The sequence below is a fragment of the Thamnophis sirtalis genome, unplaced genomic scaffold (genome assembly GCF_051295495.1).
Source record: "Thamnophis sirtalis isolate CommonGarterSnake01/CBP01778 unplaced genomic scaffold, rThaSir2_p1.2 scaffold_8, whole genome shotgun sequence".
Classification (NCBI taxonomy): domain Eukaryota; kingdom Metazoa; phylum Chordata; class Lepidosauria; order Squamata; family Natricidae; genus Thamnophis; species Thamnophis sirtalis.
Window position 1 is genome coordinate 12399937 of NW_028261388.1, and position 22126 is coordinate 12422062.

Genomic DNA, 22126 nt, shown 5'->3' on the forward strand with positions numbered 1-22126 from the left:
GTTTTGAAATCATTTATTTGATGCAAACTACTACGTCACCTTTGAACGCTCTACGACATAACTCAAAGATTGGCAAATGACTGTATTTTTCGGAGTATAACACGCACCTTTTCCCCTCAAAAAAGCTGAAAATCTGGGTGCGTCTTATACGCTGAATATAGCATTTTTCCCTCACAAAACTCCGCCCCTTCACCAAAATGGCCCTGCATAGCCTTATGGAGGCTTTCAGAGAGCTCCTGGGGCTAAGGAGGGCAGAAATGAGCGGAAAATGGTCCGTTTTTGTCCCACCAGCCCCCAGCAGCATTCTATAAGCTTCCTAAAGGCTGTGCATGCCTTTTTTTTGACAAAAAACGGGGCTATTTTTGTGAAAAACAGGCTGTTTTTTGCTCCTTTTTGCCCTCCCCCTGGAGCACTCTACAAGCTTAAGGGCTTTTCATGCCCTTTTTTTGAAAGAAAAAAAAACAGGCCGTTTTTGGAAGGTTTGCTGAGTGCAAAAACTTTTTTAAAAAATTTCCTCTTCAAACTCTTGGTGTGTCCTAAACTCCAGTGCGTCTTATATTCTGAAAAATGCGGTATTTTTCCCCCCTTTCTTTTATCAAAACAGGGCTCTGAATGTTACTCTTGAGCAGGGAAGGTTTTTAATTGGAGTTTTGTAGCCTGCCACATCTGTTTCTTCCGTTTCACAAAATATGTGAGAAGCTCTCAAGGGGAAGGGGGGAAAGGCCTCTTCTGCAGTTTTGAAGGAATGTCCGTTTCACTGTCTTTGTGATAACAGAGGTCGAGATGGAAGCTGCCTCTGGGATTTACTATCCGGAGCCAAATGGCCATGAGAAAGTGAAGGCCTCCATTCCCAGCAGAGACGGAGGAGCATTTTTTTAAGGAAGAGTTTTGAGAAAATACTTTTTTTTTTGGGGGGGGGGGAATTTCCCAAAAGAGGAGATCCATGATAAATGGAGGCACTACACTGCACTCCCAAGACAAGTTCATTTTTCCCATGGTTTAAAACGGCATGTCCAATCTTGGCAACTTGCAGATTTCAACTCCCACGTCTGGCTGGGGAATTCTGAGATTTGAGGTCCACAAGTCTTAAAGGTGCCAAGGTTGGACACCTCTGTTTTAAACAAACTTCTTAACCTTCCTTCTCTTAAATGTGACTGGACGGTCACAAAACCGCTCTTCCTCCTTTCAACCTGGCACATATAACCACATGTAGTGGACCTGTATAAAGGCAAGGAAATTTGGATTCAGAGGCATATGTGGTTAGAAAAAATGACCAGGCAACATCTATATGAAGCCAGAATTATTTTTACTAGGTGTTAGGTAAGCTCCCCGTTGGGAGAACGAGTACGTTCAGAGAAGTGTTGTTAGAGTTGTGTTGGAGAACACACAATCCAGCATACAGAGACTGCAGTTTAAATAGGCTTTTACTTTCATGGAAATAGAGGTATCCGAGTCCATCAAACAGTCCAAGTCATACACGGATAATTCAGTCAGTCATCAACGTCTCAGTTAAGGGATAATCCAAATAACATAGTCCAGTAATCATATAATCAGTCCAGTAATCAAGGTTTGCTAAGTTGCAAAACTTACAATAGCTCACGGCACTCAGATCAGATCAGCCCAGCATCTAACGAACAGAGAGAGAACTAACCGGCATTCTGGCTCCCTCTTATGGCCGATTGAGGAATATAGCACCCAATCACATTTTACAGTATATTACACATCTTGACTGTAGCAAGAATTGCATATGCGCAGCAGTGGAAGAGCGAAAACACCCCTTCAGAGGAGGAGACGATAAGGAAGATACTAGTCCGTGTGGAAATGGACAGACTAAAAATAAAAGATAAAGGAGATACAGAATACTATGCTCCATGGGATAGTTTCTATCAATGGTTAGAAACAGGAGGTAGAAGTGGGAATGCGAAAGAATCAGGTTAGGTGGACATGGAAAGAGGCATTATGTTTGTATTAGAATGTAGGTATTAGAATGATAGATAAGCTGACCTATTAGAATATGACGGTCAGAAATTACAACACTAGTATTGTTTAAAACAGTATATATGTTATTTTGTTTTTACGTTTATTTTATGGCAAGTGGAACGCCAGGACAATCACACTGCATCCCAACTCCCAACAGATTGCAGTAAAATAAACCATCATCAGGATATGGATCATGAAAGCTAAAAACTTATTTGATTGAAGGTTGATTCCTGGTTAGATCATAAAAATGCCAGTGTAGCTTTCGGAGGAGCAGTTTCTAGGTTTTTGTTTTTGTTTTTAATTCCCAAACTGGTCACAGCTCCGTGATCTTCTATCCTTGATTAACCATATTAGCCAATAATATAGGTTGCCCTCGACGTACAATGGAGCCCAAAAGTTATGTTGCTAAGGGAGACATCGGTAAAGTTAGTTTTGCCCTGTTTTACAACCTTTCTTGCCAAGGTTGTTTAAGTGAGTCGCTTCAGATATTAGGTTAGTCACACGGTCGTTAAATGGACCTGGCTTCCCCGTTGACTTGGCTGGTCAGGAGGTCACAAAAGAGGGACTGCAACCGTCATAAATGTGAAAATCAGTTCCTAAATGTCTGAATTTGGATCACATGACCATGGGGGGATGCTACGACCGTCATAAATGTGAAAAATGGTCGTGTCGCTTTTTTCCCCAGTGATGTTTTAACTTTGAACCGTCACTAAATGAACCGTTGTACATCAAGGACTACTTGTATATGATTTATCTGATGCTTTGTAGCCTGCTAGGTTTCTATTTAGAGCTGGTTTAATGTTTGCAATTGTTTTAACAGCAGTGCTGGTTTATGGAGGAACTAGCAGGAAAGTAGGTGAGAGGTGAGACATAAATCAAAGTTAAGTAATCTCAATTGAAAAATAAAACATCAGGAAGTCTGGTGATGATTAAGAGTCCCACTGAGTTCTGTCTCATATGAATGTAAAGTTACCATACAAAGTAAGTAAATTGATATTTGCCCTTTTATATTTAGAGTCACTATGGTTATTAAAACATCACTTAGTTTTTAAATAGAACAGAATATACAAAGCTCAGGATTGAATTTTGGAGTCCTCTTGGTACTCTGGTTGTTATTTGTTTGCAGACATGATGAACGTGGTTAGTTGGGTAAGGGAACACTTGCAAGCAAACAACCACGTTCAGAGGAGAGGAGAGCAGTGGAAATCTGTGGGCTGATCCTTGGGATGGTGGAGCTACCCCTGATAGCGAAGCCCCACCCTAGCTCTGGGGATAAAAGGCAGAAGGTGGAGATGAATGGGTGTGGCAGACAACTATTCAGCTCCCTGCCGGACAGACTTGATAGCATGCTCTGTGTGTGTGTGTGAGAGAGAGATAACGGGGGGGGGGGAGAAAGGGAGGGAGGGAGGGGGAGAGGGAGGGGGGGAGAGGGAGGGAGAGAAAGAGAGAGGGAGGGGAGAGAGAGGGGGAAGGGAGGGAAGAGGGGGGAGAGAAAGAGAGGGAGGGAGGGGAGAGAGGGAGGGGGAGGGAGGGAGAGAAAGAGAGAGGGAGGAAGGGAGGGAGGGGAGAGAGAGGGAGGGAGAGAAAGAGGGAGGAAGGGGAGAGAGAGGGAGGGGGAGAGAAAGAGAGGGAGGGACGGGGAGAGGGAGGGAGGGAGAGAAAGAGAGAGGGAGGAAGGGAGGGAGGGGAGAGAGAGAGAGAGAGAAAGAGAGAGAGAGAGAAAAGAGAAAGAGGGAGAGAGAGGGAGAGAAGAGAAAGAGGGAGAGGGAGAGAGAGAGGGGGGGGGGAGGGGAGATTTTTGCCAGGGATACTTGCACACCTAATAAAGGGAACATTTGTTTAACTACAGACAGTTTGTCATATTTGAGAGCTGGATCAGAACAACTATCCAATTGCTATCCATGCTGTCTTTTATCTGACTGTTCCCTAGGCAGCCACTCTTCATTCTGTCTCCCAATGCCTTTCCTACGTGCCATTACAGCTGCGGGGCCCCTACCTTTCAGAATAGGGTATGATCCACCTGACACTGTCGTTTTCCTTTTTTCCCCCCAACCCCTATCCTCTCCACCCTATCTTCTTTATGGTGGTGTTGGTGGTGAAGTAGGGCCAAATTCCAAACAGAGGTTGCTGGTGCTTAGGTGCAACAGTCAATCTGCTTGTCCATGAAGCTGACACCTCAGCCAGAACTAATAAAGGATGCTTTACGTCACAGAAGACAGAAGGACCACTGCTGAGTCTAAAAACATACCCAAGCTTTCCCCATCTTGAGTAAAGGGAGAGTACAAAGTTTGTAGTACAGGAGAGGGAAGCTAATGTAGGTTTAACAAAGAAAATAGCCTTATGAGTGAGTGAAGGGTTTATTGAAAGCCGATTTCAAAACATTTACAAAATGATTTTCCAGTGAACATAAATTTCATAGCAATAAGGAAATTGACATCTTCAAGAAAAGGGGGGAAGGAACGGTAGGGGGTAAGTTTACAACAATAAAACATGCAAAAAATATGCCAGACGAGGAATTAAGTTAAAAAGATACCTATGATCATGGGGGAATACCTGCACACAGTTGACAGATTTCCATCCATTTTTCTGATGGAAGGCAGATGACTTGCGCCACACAACCTATCGGCAACGCAACTTATTCAAAAACGAGATCCTACTTGATGTATTTTTCCATAAACTTTTTGTGAAATTCAGACCGCAGTGTGTCATTGACAAATCGTTTGTCTTTTTTCATCTCGTCCACACCTTTAGCGCAATTCTTGAAGACAACATCATCATCCCATCTAAAAGAGGAAAAGAACACGTCAGAAGCTCCGCCAGAGACTTCGGGCCATACTAAAATATTCTGGCAGATTTCCCCTTCTGGAAGTTTTGAGTACGGAACCAAGAACCGCCTATGTTAACATGTGTAGGCTGAAGTGAAGACAGAAACAGTGATCGTTTGAAAAATGAGTGGGACTATGGCCAGATTACAGAGCAACTATCCTCAGGAACTTCATCTTGGTTAAGAAACTCTTGAGAGGAGGAGAAGCAGGAACAGCATATTACAGAAAACAAAGAAACAACTGAAACTCCTACAAAATCTGAGATGTGTTAAAACAGGCTATTGTATCAGCTACTTGTCGGATATCAGCTGGAGCCTGTTCCCAATGTGCGCATGCACAGAGGTGCCAGGAGAAGGAAACAGCTAAGGAACAAGGGCCGACTTGGGAGTAAAGCCACAGGTAGACAGTGAATGGCCCCTCCCATAGGGAATAAAGAGGCACGAAAGGGGAGGGGAGTTTGCAGGAGACAATTAGTTCAATTCATTAGGGTGAAGATCTGTTCCTGGCTTCTTGGCAAGTATTCTCTTGTTTATTTGCTTATACTTTGAGCATAGAGAAATAAATAATAGGAGCTTGAATTTGTAGTACAGGAAGACAACCGTGTATTAATATGTGTAATACAGATCAAGGACTTGAAGGCCTTAAATGCCTTGCTCTCCACTTTACTATTTTTTTCTTTTAAAAATTCAATTAAAATCCAATTTAACTGTCTTGGAATTATGACTCTTATTCACAATCGGGGGGGGGGGGAGCCGAGACTCAACTGAAAACACCGTTAACATCTCCATACCTTCGCTTCACTTTAAAATTTATTTGAGGTTGTAGTGGTCCTGTCAGGTTCAGCAAAGGGTTACCGCTTAGGATATTTTCCATCCGTATCCTCTCCTCTTCAGCTTTCTGTTCTTGTTCCTGCCGAGAGAAGGAAAGGTGGGTTCCATGCTTTTATTAAAAAGTGGACTGTTTTCTTTTCAGACCCCCTGTAGAAGCAGCTAAAGAGTCAACCACAAGTCCTTTTGCGGTGCATTCAAAGTTTCTTTTTTCTAATGTTTGTAGTGCCAAGTTTCCATTTCTGAAATAAGCATACACCAAATACAGGATGGAGGCCAGAGACTGTTGTGGCCCGCCAGCAGCCAGCGGATCTGGCAGCAGATTCGGATAGTGAGGAGGCTGGGGAGGAACATGGGCCAGTCCTGGAGTCTGGAGAAGGCTCTGATGAGGGCTCTGCATCGGAGGCAGAGAGGGGCCAGAGCTGCCTGACAGTTATCAGCTGCCTGTCGGACATCAGTGGGGCAGAAGAACAGCTGGAGCCTGTTCCAGATGTGCACATGCAGAGCTGCCAAGGGAAGGGAACAGCTAAGGAACAAGGGCCGACTTGGGAGTAAAGCCACAGGTGGATGGTGAATGACCCCTCCTATCGGGAATAAAGAGGAGCGAAGGGGGAGGGGAGTTTGTAGGAGACAATTAGTTCAATTCATTAGGGCAGTGTTTCCCAAAGTGTGGTACGCGTACCCCCAGGGGTATGGGAAGTTTGCTGGGGGTACGCGTTGCACTGGAGTTTGGTGGGGATCACGTGGGAATATCACAACAGGAGAAGATATCTTTAATGTTATGAATACATTTATGCAAGAGAATAAAATTGATTGGAATAGATGTGTTGGAATAAGCACAGATGGAGCAAAAAGTATGGTCGGAATTAATAAAGGACTCGTTGCAAGAATTCAAAATGTTGCTCCAAATGTCATATCCACACATTGTTGCATACACAGAGAGGCTTTGGCAATACGTAAGATGCCCGCTGATCTACAGAAAGTTCTGGATGAAAGCGTGAAAACCATTAACTACATTTTTTATGTAGTTATGAGGGGTACTCAGCGTTTTTTATGAGGGGTACTCAGCGTTACGAAAATTATAGAAGGGGTACACATATGTCAAAAGTTTGGGAAACACTGCATTAGGGTGAAGATCTGTTCCTGGCTTCTTGCCAAGTAATTGCTGCTACAGCCTGGCATTTGGAAGATATCAGCCTGGCAGCTCTCCAAGCCTGATCAAGGTCTGTAGTTGTGAAATCTCTTGCAAGATTGTTGGCCGGGACTTTGCTGGAGAGGAATGCCCTTTAACCGAAATAAAAGGGGTTTTATCAGGACGAGGAGTCTGCTTTGTGCTCTTGGGAAGCCTAGGTCAGAACACTAGGCCTGAGAGATTTAATTGCGTTGGGTCTGTAACTTGGAACCTTGACAAAGGACTTACCAAAATAAAATCCCAATGTCCTATCTTAAGTGTCATACCTTGTTCCAGGAAACTTTGGGTGCATCTTTCCAACTCTGCTTACACAACAGATGGCTACAGGAGGGACAAGCCCTAAAGAATGCTGCCCAGCCCTCTGGAACTTCCCTCTCTTATGCTCTGGAAACAAACACTGTGGGGGTAAGACACCCCTAAAACCCCTCGGGGTGTGTGTTCTATCAAGATACAGCTTGTTGTGCTTTAACATGGCTTCTACTGGATGGCCGTAAAATGGCTTCTACTGTACAGTGCAGAGGAGTTGCCATGGTAATGGCCTCCCAGTACTCCACAAGGGGGCTCTCTCTGGTAAGGGGGGAAAATCCAACATTAGAAATTATGTTTGGTCTGGACATTTTCCCCCTATAAATAAATACCCTGGGCAACGCCTGGTTATCACCTAACAGTTATTAAAACTCTTATTAAAACAGGATCTAGCTACACCATATCTTCTACTTCTACCCAGAAGGCAAAATAGGGTAAGTTAGATGGGTTAAAAAAAATTCAATCTGAGCAAAAAAAACAGCAAATACATTTAATAGCCTAACTTGTTTGCCCATGTGTTAAGCTGCAGAACTAAATTTTCTGGGTATACCATCTATGCTAGTTCTAGATGAAATTCTATTTATTCATTCGGTGATTTTATATGGCTGGCCAACTCATAAAGGGTGACCTGGGCACCTCACATATACTTTAAAAATATATAAAAACAGAGAAACTAGGAACAAAACACCACGGTAGCAAAATTGAAGCAAAGCCACCTCAAGATGAGCACATCCAACATTTTTGCCTGGGGAATAAGACACGTTTTCAAGGCCTTGTAACTGGTCAATAGGTCATGTCAGGCCCATCCAAATCCTGGGGAAGAGAATGTCTCCCAAAGGGTAGGGGGGGGTTAGGAAAAAAATGCACTTTGATATCGTCCCAAATGATACTGTTTTATGGAAGGAATCTGAAGCCTCCAAGATCTCACGGGATGAACCAAGCCAATCAGAGACAGCAGTGCCACAATTAACTCTGGTCTCGCACTAGACACTAACCTTAGATAGGAACCCCAAAATACAAGACAGAGAAAAAACAGCTTCAGTAATCTAGTTTATGTCACCCAGTTGGGCTCAGAAACACAGAAGCACGAAATTGGAAGAGGTAGTAAGACCAACTACCCGTTCAGGATGAAAATCCGAATGACAGGTAGTTCTCGATTTACAACCGTCATGTACCCTGCCCATTACGGTCATTAAGTCGTCAAGAGTTGTAAAGCAGACCATCTTGTGACCGAATCTGTTTTACAACCTTTTTTTGCACGCCCCATTTTTGGCCTCCGCGCGTTTTCGGGCGGAGATCGGTGGCAATGTGCTTTGGCGATGCTTGCAGGCTTGAACGGGCGCTCACAACCACCGAACCTGTTGATAAAGTTCACCTTTGGGAACAGCTGATTGGGGGTATTCGGGGAGGCCGATCCACCCACCAATCAGCTGTTTGTGCTGAATCAAGCTAATGCGCTGAAGCTGACCAGACTATTTGCTAAGAACGCTAGCCAGATGAATACTGATGGCTGCTGGTAGACAGAGGCAAGATTTCATTTTTTTCTTTTTTCCTCCCCAAAAACTAATGTGTCTTATACTCCAGAGCGTCTTATACTCTGAAAAATACAGTAATTACATGATTGTCAAACTGTAATGCTATTGATAAATCCTAAATATACATATCATAACGGTAAGGTTATTTAAAACCACCCAAGAACGTTGCTCGTCGCAAACTGGGCCCAACGATGCTCGTTTTCAGCACACGTACAATAAAAATGACAAGGGGAATCATGGCAGGGAATATGAGATGTCGGTTCCTGAGTGACAGATTCAACTTTTAACCTTGGGTTTGCTTGGAAACAAAAAATGGTTCCAGTGCTTATCCTGGGGATGAAATTGGAGAGCGAATACCAAGCGATTTAGTCTGGGCCAGGTGGTAAAAGATTATAGTACTTGCATCCTCCACAAATAGAGTGTAATCTGGAGATTGGAGGCAGATCAGGCAAGCATAAATGTTAAGATAAAAAGTCAATCCCACTCATTAAAAAAATTGTAATATTTAAATTCAGGATATGGGAAATCTAGACTTTCCACTCAAGTTTTTCTCAGAGTAATAGAAGATTTGGGAAAAGAGATATGTAAAAATCCTTTGCATGATTTTAAAAAAACAGGTTAAGAATTTAAACTGACCTGTATGTATTCTTCAGTTAAGTAACTAAGGTATTCAAAAAGTCATTTAAATGTTTAATCTTATTCCTATGCTACACTTCATCGATGCGACCCACTCCATAAATACTGTCTTATTAACAACAGCTACAAGTAGAAGCCAGTACATTTACCTTAAGTTTGAGCCTTTACTATTATTCAATATAATTTTGTCTTGCATTGCTTTCTGGCTAAAAGGTAAACTCAATGCCTACATGCTCATAATTTTAATTTCAATAACATAACATAAGCTAAATGTATTTAGCGCCGTCATTTCCCAGACAGGCATATTAGTTACTTCAGATATAGAGCATTCTCATAAACAGAATTCAGGACAAGCATAACATTCCAGAAATGCTGAAGCTCAGCAGATCATTACACCGCTTGGATACGGGAACATAACGAGGTTAAATCAGCCACAGAAAGAATTTCAGGCGGAAAATTGTGCAGGGCAGGCGGGGTACGAAAACTATTGCTTAATAGCTCACACATGCCGTATTTTTCGGAGTATAAGATGCACCTTTCCTCCCCCCCTAAGAGAGCATGGAAATGTTGGTGCGTCTTATACACCAAATACAGCCATTTTTGGCCTTCCGAAGTCCCGCTGCCGCATCCCATTTTGGGGAAAAATAAGCACAAAGTGGGCCTCTTTTTTTTTTTTTGCAAAAACAGGGGTATTTTTGCCTTTCCTCATCCCCCAGAAGCAATCTGCAGGCTTCAGCAGAGCAGGGGGAAGGGAAAAATGCCCCCCTTTCAGTGAAATGAGATCCAGGGCGCATCCAGAAAAGACCACCACAAAACAGACAACTGGTGCATTCTGGAAAGAAAAAAAGTTGAACATTCCCGAGAATATCCGAGTGAACTGTTCCTGTACTAAGGAATTTTGCATATTGTTGTAATATAGTTGCAGAGTCACGCTGAACCACACAGGAGAAAACAAACTCCTAAAACGCCATAACATCCTGATAGTGCATAACATAACATTCTGAGATGTGCCCTACCAATGACGCCCAGGATTTGACCATATATAGACAGAACTTCTCTGAGCAGTAGATTAGAAATTGTACTTTTTACAGGTTGTTTTTAACCACATGCTATTGCTCCTCCGGCCTTTGTCCTATCTCAATAAAAGGAGCTCTCAGACCCCCAATCTGGGTCGTCGTCGCTCCATCCCGAGAAAGGTTGTCTCCTGTCTTTTCTCAACATTGGCCTCATGGGCGAACCACGGGAACGTTACAGCATATCCCTAATCCAAGCTACAGACTAGCCTTCCCCGCTGTGGTGCCGTCATAGCAGGGGTGGGATTCAGTCAGTTTGGCCCAGGAGTCTCCACACGGCCCACTAAACATGCTGGATAACTACAAAACAATGGGAGGGCCAAAAAATGGGCCTTCCGGAAGTTCTGGAAGTCTGGAAACAAGTCCGTTTCCAGTGGGCCTCTGGAGCCCGGGGAAGCCTGTTTTCGAGGCTGGAAAAAAGCATCTGGAGGGATGGGCCTACCAAAGTTTCGGAAGTCCAGAAACGGGCCCATTTACAACTTCTGGAGGGTCTCCAGAGCCCAGGTGAGGTCATTTTCACCCTCCCAGAGGCTCAGGGAAGCCTATGGAGGGCGAAAAAAAGGGCCTTCCGGAAGTCTGGAAATGGGCCCGTTTCTGGAGAGCTTCTGGAGCATTGGGGGGGGGGGATGTTTTCCTGCTCCAGGAGTTTCGGGAAAAGCCTCCAGAGGGTGAAAACACCACCCTCCGTGGTGCAGGAGGCCAAGTAGGCCATGCCCACCCAGCAATCGGGCAGAGAACCATTTGCTAATAATTTTGAATCCCACCGCTGTGTCAGTCCTACTCCTGCCATTCTTTGGCCAAACTGGCTGGGCAAGATGGAAACTGCAATTCAGTTCATCTGGATGGTGCCTGACTGGGAACTTTACATTGAGCAGCTTCTAGCAGCCTCTAGTGGTACTAAATGACTGTTTCTAGAAACAGTATTTGTATCCGGGAACGGCGAAATGTTCCAAATGCAAATCATTCTGAATTGAAAGTTTTCCACCTTCCTAGCTCATATGCAATGTCTGGTTTGCTCTGATATAACGGACAAGACTTGATTTTTGGTATCTCTGGAATTACCAACAAATAAAACTGTTTCCTTACATCAGAGGCCCGACAATTCTCCGTTGGGTCTGCTCCTTGGTGAACTGCCAGCTCTCTCTTTCTTTTTAGCAAACTGTTTTTATTAGTGAATTAGACCTTACTGTGTCCTAGCAAGTTTCACAACTATAAAATATACTTTGGCTAGATTTTATTTCAATAAGGTAAAGGTAAAGGTTCCCCTCGCACATATGTGCCAGTCGTTCCCGACTCTAGGGGGTGGAGCTCATCCCTGTTTCAAAGCCGAAGAGCCAGCACTGTCCGAAAACGTCTCCGTGGTCATGTGGCTGGCATGACTAAATGCTGAAGGCGCATGGAATGCTGTTACCTTCCCACCAAAGGTGGTTCCTATTTTTCTACTTGTATTTTTACATGCTTTCGAACTGCTAGGTTGGTAGAAGCTGGGACAAGTAATGGGAGCTCACTCCATTACCCGGAGCTAGGGATTCAAACTACCAAACTGCAGACCTTCTGACTGACAAGCTCAGCATCTTAAGTACTGAACCACCGTGTCCCTGCTTTTATTTCAATAAGCGTAAGAACGATTTACAGCTGTTGGATGAAAAGGATTTTTGAGAGGAAAATAAGAAAAGAGAATAGCTGGTGTTCATCGTATCCTATCTCCATACCTTTTCCATCTCACAGAACCTAAATCGGTAATGGCGAACCTATGGCACGCGTGCCACAGGTGGCATGCGGAGCCATTTGTCAGGGCACGCGAAGTATTGCCCTGTCAGCTGGTCAGCGCGCATGTTCGCGCTGGCCACTGATGTCAGCCCTTTGAGGCCATTTTTCGCAACCAGTACTCCCCCCGCCATTTTTTGCATGCTTTTTTCACCCTCCCCAGGCTCCAGAGGCTTTATAGGAGCCTGGGGAGGGCGAAAAGAGCCTCCTCCCCCCCCTGCTGGCGGGGCCGGCTTGGAAACAGTGGAGGAATGGCCTGCAGTGCATCTGCCAGCGAAAATGGAGCTTGGGAGGGCTGCGTGCAGCTCTCTCTCAAGCTCCATTTTCTCTGGCAGAGGGTTGCAGGAGGCCGTCGCAGCCGAAAACGGAGCTCACAAGGGCTGCAGGCGGCACTCCCAAGCTCCGTTTTCACTGGCAGAGGGTTGCAGGATGCCAAGCAGCCGAAACGGAGCTCGGGAGCCCATTTTCGCTGGCAAAGCGCTCGGGCTATCACCGGCTTCCCCGACACGAGTGAGGTCAAGCTGGCCACGCCCCAGCTCCCCCCAAGGTCAAACACAACCCTGATACGGCCTTCAATGAAATCGAGTTTGAAACCCCTGCCCTAGAAGGTTATCGATCAGCTACCTGTATCTTCATTTTGTCGTTTCATCAGCAAACTTAAATCATGCGTTTACCTTCCGGGCTTGCTCTTCGGCTCGTTCCTTTTTTATCTTCTCTAGCTCAGCTAGCAGAGCCGCTGTATCGTCGTCACTTTCTTCCTCATAATCTTCATCCTCCTCCTCCTCCTACAAATGGAGCAAAACCAGCAGACCATTCATTTTATACCCAAGAGGAGTGTGCAATGCTTCCGATTCCATTCCAGAAAGGAACTTTTGACTGCACAGAGACCCAAACACAGCCCTTCCCTACCACTGATCCTATTAACCCTGCTGCTTCCCAAGACGCGGCTGCTTTAAAAACAGACAGGGGCTTCCCTTATGCTCTGACGCCTTTTTTCCAATTTATTTCTGAAATCTACACTAGTACCCTCCTGTTGGTATAAAATTTTTAATCCCACTTCCCTCAGTCATATCATAAGGTAAAGGTTCCCCTCGCACATATGTGCTAGTCGTTTCCAACTCTAGGGGGCGCTGCTCATCTCTGTTTCAAAGCCAAAGACTTTCTCCGTGGTCATGTGGCCAGCGTGACTAAATGGCGAAGGCACACGGAACACTGTTACCTTCCTACCAAAAGTGGTTCCTATTTTTCTACTTGCATTTTTATGTGCTTTCGAACTGCTAGGTTGGCGGAAGCTGGGACAAGTAACGGGAGCTCACTCAGTTACACGGCACTAGGGATTCAAACCGTCAAACTGCTGACCTTCTTGATTGACAAGCTTCAACGTCTTAGCCACTGAGCCACCGCAGTGATAGTTTAGATCAGAGCTCACCAAGGTGGTCAGCCGGGGTGGGATTTGGAGGGTCTCCGAACCGGCCATAAAGTTAGCTACGGTTTCTCCAGAACAAGGGCGAAGTTCTATAGCTGCCCACCTCTGCAGCCGACTCAATCTTGAGTCAAAAATGGATCAGGACAGAAGTGATGACCTTAATACTTATTTGACCTGGACTGCACTAACCCGTCACAGCACAGGAGCTGTGAGTGGATCAAGATGGACCACGGGAAAAAGACCCACTGAATGCCCAAAACTGTCTGAAATAACATACGTCAGTCAAAGGATCATCTGCATCAAGGTTAGCGGCGGGGATTTGATCGAGTCGAGGTTTCTTTGAGACTGAAGAGGAAGTTGTGTGTTCTGAGAAAAAAACATAGCCACAAAGAAAAAGAACTTATAACCAAACAGCAATGAAAGAAAAGTGAATACCACAGAAAATGAAGCTGACAGGTAAAAAAAGCAATGTTACTAGGTCACTGTTAAGGTAATGATGATTTAATAGCTGATTAGCTGCTAAGGCTGTAAGCTGAGATGATGCTATGAGAATGAGTCAGCAGGGTTATCGCTTTAAGAAGCTTTACTGATTAGTCTATAAGCCAGGGATTGGCAACCTTAAACACTTAAAGAGCCACAAAGGTCCTAACCGGAAGCCCACCATTCAATTCTGGAGCCAACCAGAAGTCCAGTTCCCCCACCATAGAGTCTCCTCCCAGCATGGCGTCCTTTTTCCTCTACCTGTCCTAACCGAAAACCCTATCAATTGTGGAGCCAACCGGCAATGAGAAGCCGCATCAGAGGGAAGAAAGAGCCACATGCGGCTCCAGAGCCATGGGTTTCTGACCTCTGCTATAGGCCATATCAAAGCATAAGGTTTAAACACATGGAAATATTGTTTTCTGTCATTTTACTCTATTTTTTTATATTTATGCATTAAATTATATTGTATTTTATGCTATAACTATTGTATTTTTCCTGACTCTTATTTTAAATTGTTTGAATAAGATTTTATTGGCGATATGTGTTTGAACCTTGTGCTTTGATATGGCCTATAGGCTAATCAATAAAGCTGTTGTATCACTTTAAGAAGCTGTCTATATAAGAGAGGCCCTGTGTGGGTTTCTTTGTGTGTGTGTGTGTGTGTGTGTGTTCGTTCGTTCCTCCATGTCACACTTGAAGATTGATTCCATGGCTTTGCCTATGCTGTGTATACATGTGTATACATGTATATATGGGTATGTGTGTATGTGTACATGTGCCCGCGCACACACGCATATACACACATCTTGTAGATAAACCAGTTTGAAAGACAAAACCTCTATGTCCTGTATTTTGCTCCTGGGTTGTCTCAAAAGAGTCGTCATACTCTTCACACACTGACAATCACACCAATATTTCCGTATATCCAAATTCCAATAAGCGTAGTATTACTGCTTTCTCACTGGGAAAAAGAAGAGGCACATGAAGGTGCTAAGACTCTCCCAGGTCTCAGTGATTTTTGCTCATAAGCCTGTAAATAGTCTTTAAAGTAAAGGAAAGAAGTTGCCATATTTTTACCATAAGATAAGTTACCATAAGATGCACCGGATTATAAGATGTACCAAGATTTTTGAAGAGGTAATTTTTTTAAAAAAAGTTTTTGCATTCTGCAGGCTTCCCAAACCCTCTGCACGCCGCATTTTTTGTGGAAAAATGTGGCATGCAGGGAGTTTGAGAGTCCTGCAAAGTGCTCCTGGGGGCTGGGGGCAGGAAAAATGGCCTGTTTTTCACAAAAATGGGCCTGTTTTTTGCAAAAAAACAAACAAACCAGGGCATGCATAGGCTTTGGGAGGTTTGTAGAGTGCTCCTGGGGGTGGGGGGCAAAAACAAGCAAAAAATGGCCCATTTTCTACTTGTTTCTGCCCTCTCCAGCTTCCAGGTGCACTTTGCAGGCCTCCCAAACCATCTGCATGTCCATTTTTGCAAAGGGGACGGGGAGGCCAAAAATGCTGTATTCAGTGTATAAGACACACCCAGATTTCCACCCTTTGGGGGGGAGGTGCCTCTTATACTCTGAAAAATACAGGAATTACATACCTTTTTAAACTCCATAGTTGAGCTGGCATATTAAGTAATTGCACCCCATGGAATATTTTCAAACTTTACTTGAGCGAACCCCTTTTGGGCTTCCTGGGCCTGCACTCAATCCACAGCTATCGCCACAGAGGCTGATCAACCGCACAAAACAACCTCTCTGCTATGGTGGTGGCACAAACCTCGTGCTGGCCTGTCTCGGTTCTTCTCTCTGACGGCCACTCTCTCCTTCTCCTCCAGTTCCCTCCTGAAATCACGGTTGCGCACCTCTTCAGGGGCATCCTGAGTGGTTTGCCTGAAAAAAGCAGCACATCAAGAAGGCGAGTCAAATTTATAATAAAGAGAACACCTATTTAATTAACCATATATTAACTGCAGCTAGAACTGCATTTGCACAACATTGGAAAAGTGAAGAGATTCCTATTGATGAGGTGGTGATTAGGAAAATATTAGACTGTGCAGAAATGAATAGATTGACACTAATAATTAAAGAGAAAGGAGGGAGGGAAGGAAGGAGAGAAGGAGAGAAGGAGGGAAGGAAGGAGGGAAGGAAGGAAGAAGAAGTAGGATTGTTGTAAAATAAGATGGGTTTATGGGATGGTAAGAAAGTAATTTCAATTATATTGTCAATTGTAGGGGAGAAAAATTGTTACAAATACATATTATTATTTGTATGTTATGAGATCATATAATTGTGAATGTATATATGAGAAATAAAAATTTATATAAAAAAAATAAAGAGAAAGAACAAACAATATTATATGATATGGGAAATATTTTATCAATGGTTAGAGGAAAAAAGTGGGAATTGGAAATAAAAGAAGAAAATTTAAAAAGAATAGAAAATATGTTAAGACAGAGGTATAAACAAGATGATAACTCTTAGTATTATGATGAGGAAGATGATTATGCTTAATGTCATGATTGTATTTTTATTAGAAGATATGTTAAAAGGAAAATGAAAGGGTTAATAATGTTCAATTGTTTAATACACTACAATTTTAAGATTAGGGAATTAATATTAATGTGAATGATATAGTAAATGCTGAAAGCTGTTGGCACAGAGATATTTCTACCCAGAGGCCACACTGTTTAAGGAAAGGTGAAATGTTTATATGTTGAAAAATAAAAAATAAAAAACTTTTTTTTAAAAAGAAGGCAAATCAAGAAAACGAAATTGATGGAGCACAGCAGACAAGAAAATGAAATAAGTGGGAAAGTGCAAAGCAACATGATCTGCTATTGGGAAAGTTTCCATCAACCATTTTCTATTTTGGAACATAAAAACTTCTGAAAGTCTCTAGAGATTCTCAGTAATCCAGGTCACAGTTGTCCCAAAGGTGCTTTTTCAGGAGGCAACTGGACTGTCTTGTTTTTTCTTTGGAAGACATTTTGCTTCTCATCCAAGAAGCTTCTTCAGTTCTGACTGGATGGTGGGAATGCAGACAACTGGTCATTTACATCCTTTTAGAGAGTCACTGAGGCCACTTGGAGGTTTATCTGTGTCCTCAGGATCACCTGAGTGATGCTCCTGGTTCCTGTAGTTTACATTTTTTTCCTCTAAAAATCCATTCTTACTCCCACACCATTCAAAGGATGTTCATCCCAAATTGGATAGCTAAAAGTCTGTTCTGCTGCCAATTACCTCCCAAAGACCCATTAGATCACACAGGGTCAGCCTCCTCCGGGTTCTGTCTACCAGCCAATGCCACCTGGCTATTACCCGGGGGAGGGCCTTCTCTGTGGCAGCTCCGGCCCTTTGGAACGAACTCCCCGCAGAGATTCGGACCCTCACCTCTCTCCAGGCCTTCCGAAAAGCCGTCAAAACCTGGCTTTGTCGGCAGGCCTGGGGTTGATGAGTTCCCCTCCCCTCTCGACTTGTATGGCTGTGTGATTCTTGGCTATTTTAACTACTTGTAGCAATAGCAATAGCAGTAGACTTATATACCGTTTCATAGGCCTTTCAGGCCTCTCTAAGCGGTTTACAGAGAGTCAGCATATTGCCCCCAACAATCTGGGTCCTCATTTTATCCACCTCGGAAGGATGGAAGGCTGAGTCAACCCTGAGCCGGTGAGATTTGAACCGCTGACCTGCTGATCTAGCAGTAGCCTGCAGTGCTGCATTTAACCACTGCGCCACCTTGGCTCTTGTATTGTGTTGTGTTTCCCTTTTTCCCCCTTTGAGTTGTTCACCGCCCTGAGTCCCTCCCGGAGAAGGGCAGCATACAAATAAAATAAATCTAAATCTAAATCTAAATCTGTAGAGATTCTCAGTCATCCAGGTCACAGTTGTCCCAAAGGGGCTTTTTCAGGAGGCAACTGAATGGTGCGGGATAGTGTGTGATCCACCGGAGATGGTAAACTCATAAATTTCCAGATGCATCAGGTCTTCCTTCAAACAGAATACTTTCATTGGTCAAGTGTGGTTAAGATACATAAGGAATTTGTCTCTGGTACAAATGATAACTATACTGCACTGACAATGGCAGGCATTCCTTTTTCAGGCAAAATAAAGCCCACTACCAAAATCAATTCCCACCATCACCACAAGAAAAACCTGGCCTTTTACCTGTATTTGATTTTCGTATGAGACGGAAGATCCCTGCTGGAATACTGCTTGGAGAGCTGACTTAAGTCCCCTTCTCCTTTCCCTCTTCCGCCTCTTGCAGGTTCAAAGGTTGGTCGAGCAGCGGTAGTCATCTTACAAGCATGGAATCAAACTCACACCATGGATGTCAGTTAAAACCTACAATAGGAAAACAAAAGCAAAGCTTGGTCAATACATCTTTGTCAAGGAAACGGTCTCTGTTACAGTTGCAGCCACAATGTTATGTAAGTTGTGGCCCACCAGCGGCCAGTGAGGAGGTTGGGGAGGAACATGGGGGTTGAGGAAAGCTTAGACGAGGGCTTTGCATTGGAGGAAGGGAGGGAGCTAGACAGCAGTGAGGCAGAGGAACAGCTGGAGCCTGTTCTCAGTGTGTGCATGGGCAGAGCTGCCAGAAGACAAGAACAACTGCGTTTGGAAACTAATTATCTGGCAGCGCTCCAAATGAGATAAGATGCGTGTGGATAAACAACCCTCTGAAAGACTGTTTGCTAAAGTCTTGCTGACTGTGAATGAAAGGAATTCACACTCGTGTAAATAAAAGAGGTTTTGTCGGGACCAAGACTTTGCTTTTTGTTAAGGAAGCCTGGGTCAGAACAATGTATCTTAATTTCTTAGCAAGCTATTCTGAGTTCAAGATGTTTGGTGGTAATGAAGCCAACACAGAAAGGCAGTTTTAAGCAGAGATGTATCTTTATTCTACCGCTGCATCTCAAAACCCCTTACATTTTAAAATGTAGCAAAAGAATATATAGTATTCTTTCTAATTTCCAGGGATGAAAATAGAAAAATGCGGGCAGATACAGAGCCAAAGTATTTTTAATATGAAATACACTTGTATTCTTTGGAAGTCGGGGGGGGGGGGGGATTCCTAAAAATGACTGTAAAGGATGACAAAGAACATTTATTTTTATTCTTACATCAAAGCTTCTATCAGAATTGCAAATGTATTCAGTTCATTCAGTTTTTGCTCTTCTTCTACAGTCTCTGATAGCCTTCAGGTTATTACTTTCTCTCACGCGCCATTCAGGATAGTTACTAAATAAAATTAAGGAAAACCTTGTCTACACTATCTTGGATGCACAGAGGGTAGATGAGATTTAAATGCAATAAAATTATGTTAAAAACTACTTTTCATAATTCAATGGCTACGAAGTAAAATCTGCATATAAATCTCACAGTAACCTTCCTTTGCTTTGTGCATCTGATGAAACAGTGCATACTTAAAACACAATATGAACACTGTTTGCTGTTTTATTCTGTTCTGTAGTTAGAGCACTCTGCTAAACAACTAATTCCCACAACACTGTCAAATTATTTACTAAGACAGTATTACTATTATTCTTCTCCTCCTTCCTAATACCTATATCTTCCCACTTATGGCTATAACCATGTTGCTTGTATCTTTATAATTTATATAAATTACAAAGGCATTACCAAGGCTCTATCAAAGTGGTATTAACACTTCATGTGATCTTGATCCTGATTCTGTTAATGCAGCCCAGAACTATGTTGGCTTTTTTTAGCAGCTGTAGCACACTGCTGGTTCCTATTAATGTGATTGTCCAGTAGGACACCAAGATCCCTCTCACAGTTACTGCTAAAAGATTATATAGTATTAATCATGTATATATGTATGTATGTATATGTATCCAATATCTTCTTTAAAACTTCCAGTGTTGGAGCATTCACAACTTCTGGAGGCAAGCCGTTCCACTGATTAATTGTTCTAACTGTCAGGAAATTTCTCCTCAGTTCTAAGTTGCTTCTCTCCTTGATTAGTTTCCACCCATTGCTTCTTGTTCTACACTCAGGTGCTTTGGAGAATAGTTTGACTTCGTCTTCTTTGTGGCAACCCCTGAGATATTGGAACACTATCATGTCTCCTCTAGTCCTTCTTTTCATTAAACTAGACATACCCAGTTCCTGCAATCATTCTTCATATGTTTTAGCCTCCAGTCCCCTAATCCTCTTTGTTGTTCTTCTCTGCACTCTTTCTAGAGTCTCCACATCTTTTTTACATCATGACAACCAAAACTGGATGCAGTATTCCAAGTGTGGCCTTACCAAGACATTATAAAGTGATACCAACACTTGATCTGATCTTGATTCTGTCCCTCTGTTGATGCAGCCCAGAACTGTGTTGGCTTTTTTGGCAGCTGCTGGCTCATATTTAAATGGTTGTCCACTAGAACTCCAAGATCCCTCTCACAGTTACTGCTAAAAGATTATAGAGGTGCAGTATGTATGTATGTATGTATGTATGTATGTATGTATGTATGTATGTATGTATGTATGTATCATCTATCTATCTATCTATCTATCTATCTATCTATCTATCTATCTATCTATCTATCTATCATCTATCTATCATCTATCTATCATCTATCCACCTATCCACCTATCCACCTAATCAATCTATCTATCTATCTATCTATCTATCTATCTATCTATCTATCTATCTATCTATCTATCTATCTATCATCTATCTATCTATCTATCTATATAAGAGCCAAGGTGGCGCAGTGGTTAAATGCAGCACTGCAGGCTACTGCTAGATCAGCAGGTCAGCGGTTCAAATCTCACCGGCTCAGGGTTGACTCAGCCTTCCATCCTTCCGAGGTGGGTAAAATGAGGACCCAGATTGTTGGGGGCAATATGCTGACTCTCTGTAAACCGCTTAGAGAGGCCTGAAGGCCTATGAAGCGGTATATAAGTCTACTGCTATTGCTATCTATCTATCTATCTATCTATCTATCTATCTATCTATCTATCTATCTATCTATCCCACATCTTCTTTAAAAACTCCAGGGTTGGAGCATTCACAACGTCTGGAGGCAAGGTGTTCCATTGTTTAATTGTTTTCACTATCAGGAAATTTCTCCTTAGTTCTAAGTTGCTTCTCTCCTTGATTAGTTTCTACCCATTGCTTCTTCTGCCCTCAGGTGCATTGGGGAAGAGTTTGACTCCCTCTTCTTAGTGGCAACCCCTGAGATATTGGAAGACTGCTATCATGTCTCCCCTAGTCCTTCTTTCTATTAAACTAGGCATTCCCAGTTCCTTAAACCGTTCTTCATGTTTTAGACTCCAGTCCCCTAATCCTCTTTGTTGCTCTTCTCTGCACTCTTTCTAAAGTCTCAACATCTGTGTTTACATCGTGGTGACCAAAAGTGCATGCAGTATTCCAAGTGGGGCCTTACCAAGACATTATAAAGTGATATTAACATCTGTTGGAATTTCCCCACTTCGAGCTGAACCCAGAAGGACATTTCTTCCAACACATCAATACTGTTACTCTCTCCATACACGGAGAGACTGACAAAGAGCTTCAGCCCTCGCTCAAGCCCTCCTCCATTTGCAAGAAGGGGGTGGGTGGGTTAATAGGGCTGCTGGTCTACCTTACAGGGCTGTCGTGTCAATAGATCCCGCAACCTAGCGTTGCTTGAAGGCTCTGTAACACGTTTTTTAAAAATCCCCATCACAACATTTGTATTATAATTAATTCTACCTGCTGTAACGGCTGGCTTAAACGGAGCAGCTTCCGGCTTCTGAAGTACATACGAAGATCCAACCATGTAGCTCGACCCCAGGCTCGCTGTTACCGCCGCACGGCTAGGCCCGCCCCGCCATTTTTCCTCCTCCAGGCCAGTATCCACCGCACACGAAACCATAGAGAAACAACTCTACGTAGAGTTCTATAATAAAGAAAGAGGCTAGAGTGGCTCAATCGCTAAGCTTCCGGTAAAAATATGATCAGGATTGGTCGGTTGGCTTCCAGAGTGGTGGCGAGGGGGAGGGACAAAACTGCGCCGCTCTTAGCCGGATCTTTCTCGACCCCATGACGAGTTTTAGACCGGAAGTGCGAGCAAAGAGTTAAA

General features: G+C 43.3%; 1 protein-coding gene across 1 annotated transcript; it reads right to left on the bottom strand.

Annotated features, from left to right (window-relative positions):
- Positions 1-4318: 4318 nt before the first annotated feature.
- On the bottom strand, positions 4319-21918 carry CWC15 (CWC15 spliceosome associated protein). The gene is made up of 7 exons (XM_087721114.1): positions 21757-21918; positions 18213-18389; positions 15826-15938; positions 13845-13933; positions 12816-12926; positions 5596-5714; positions 4319-4763 (listed from the first exon to the last, which is right to left on the bottom strand). The coding sequence occupies exons 2-7, from the start codon at positions 18341-18343 to the stop codon at positions 4634-4636; spliced, it is 693 nt and encodes a 230-aa protein (XP_087577240.1). The 5' UTR covers positions 18344-18389; positions 21757-21918; the 3' UTR covers positions 4319-4633.
- Between the last annotated feature and the right edge of the window lie 208 nt (positions 21919-22126).

What these genes read in the sequence shown, in the direction of transcription:
- CWC15 (XM_087721114.1), bottom strand. Translation starts at nt 18,343, where the DNA reads ATGACTACCGCTGCTCGACCAACCTTTGAACCTGCAAGAGGCGGAAGA. An exon ending in CCGAGACAGGCCAGCACGAG is followed by an intron (nt 13,934 to 15,825) that starts GTTTGTGCCACC and finishes TTTTTTTCTCAG; the next exon opens with AACACACAACTTCCTCTTCA. An exon ending in AATTTTAAAGTGAAGCGAAG is followed by an intron (nt 4,764 to 5,595) that starts GTATGGAGATGT and finishes TTCCTCTTTTAG; the next exon opens with ATGGGATGATGATGTTGTCT.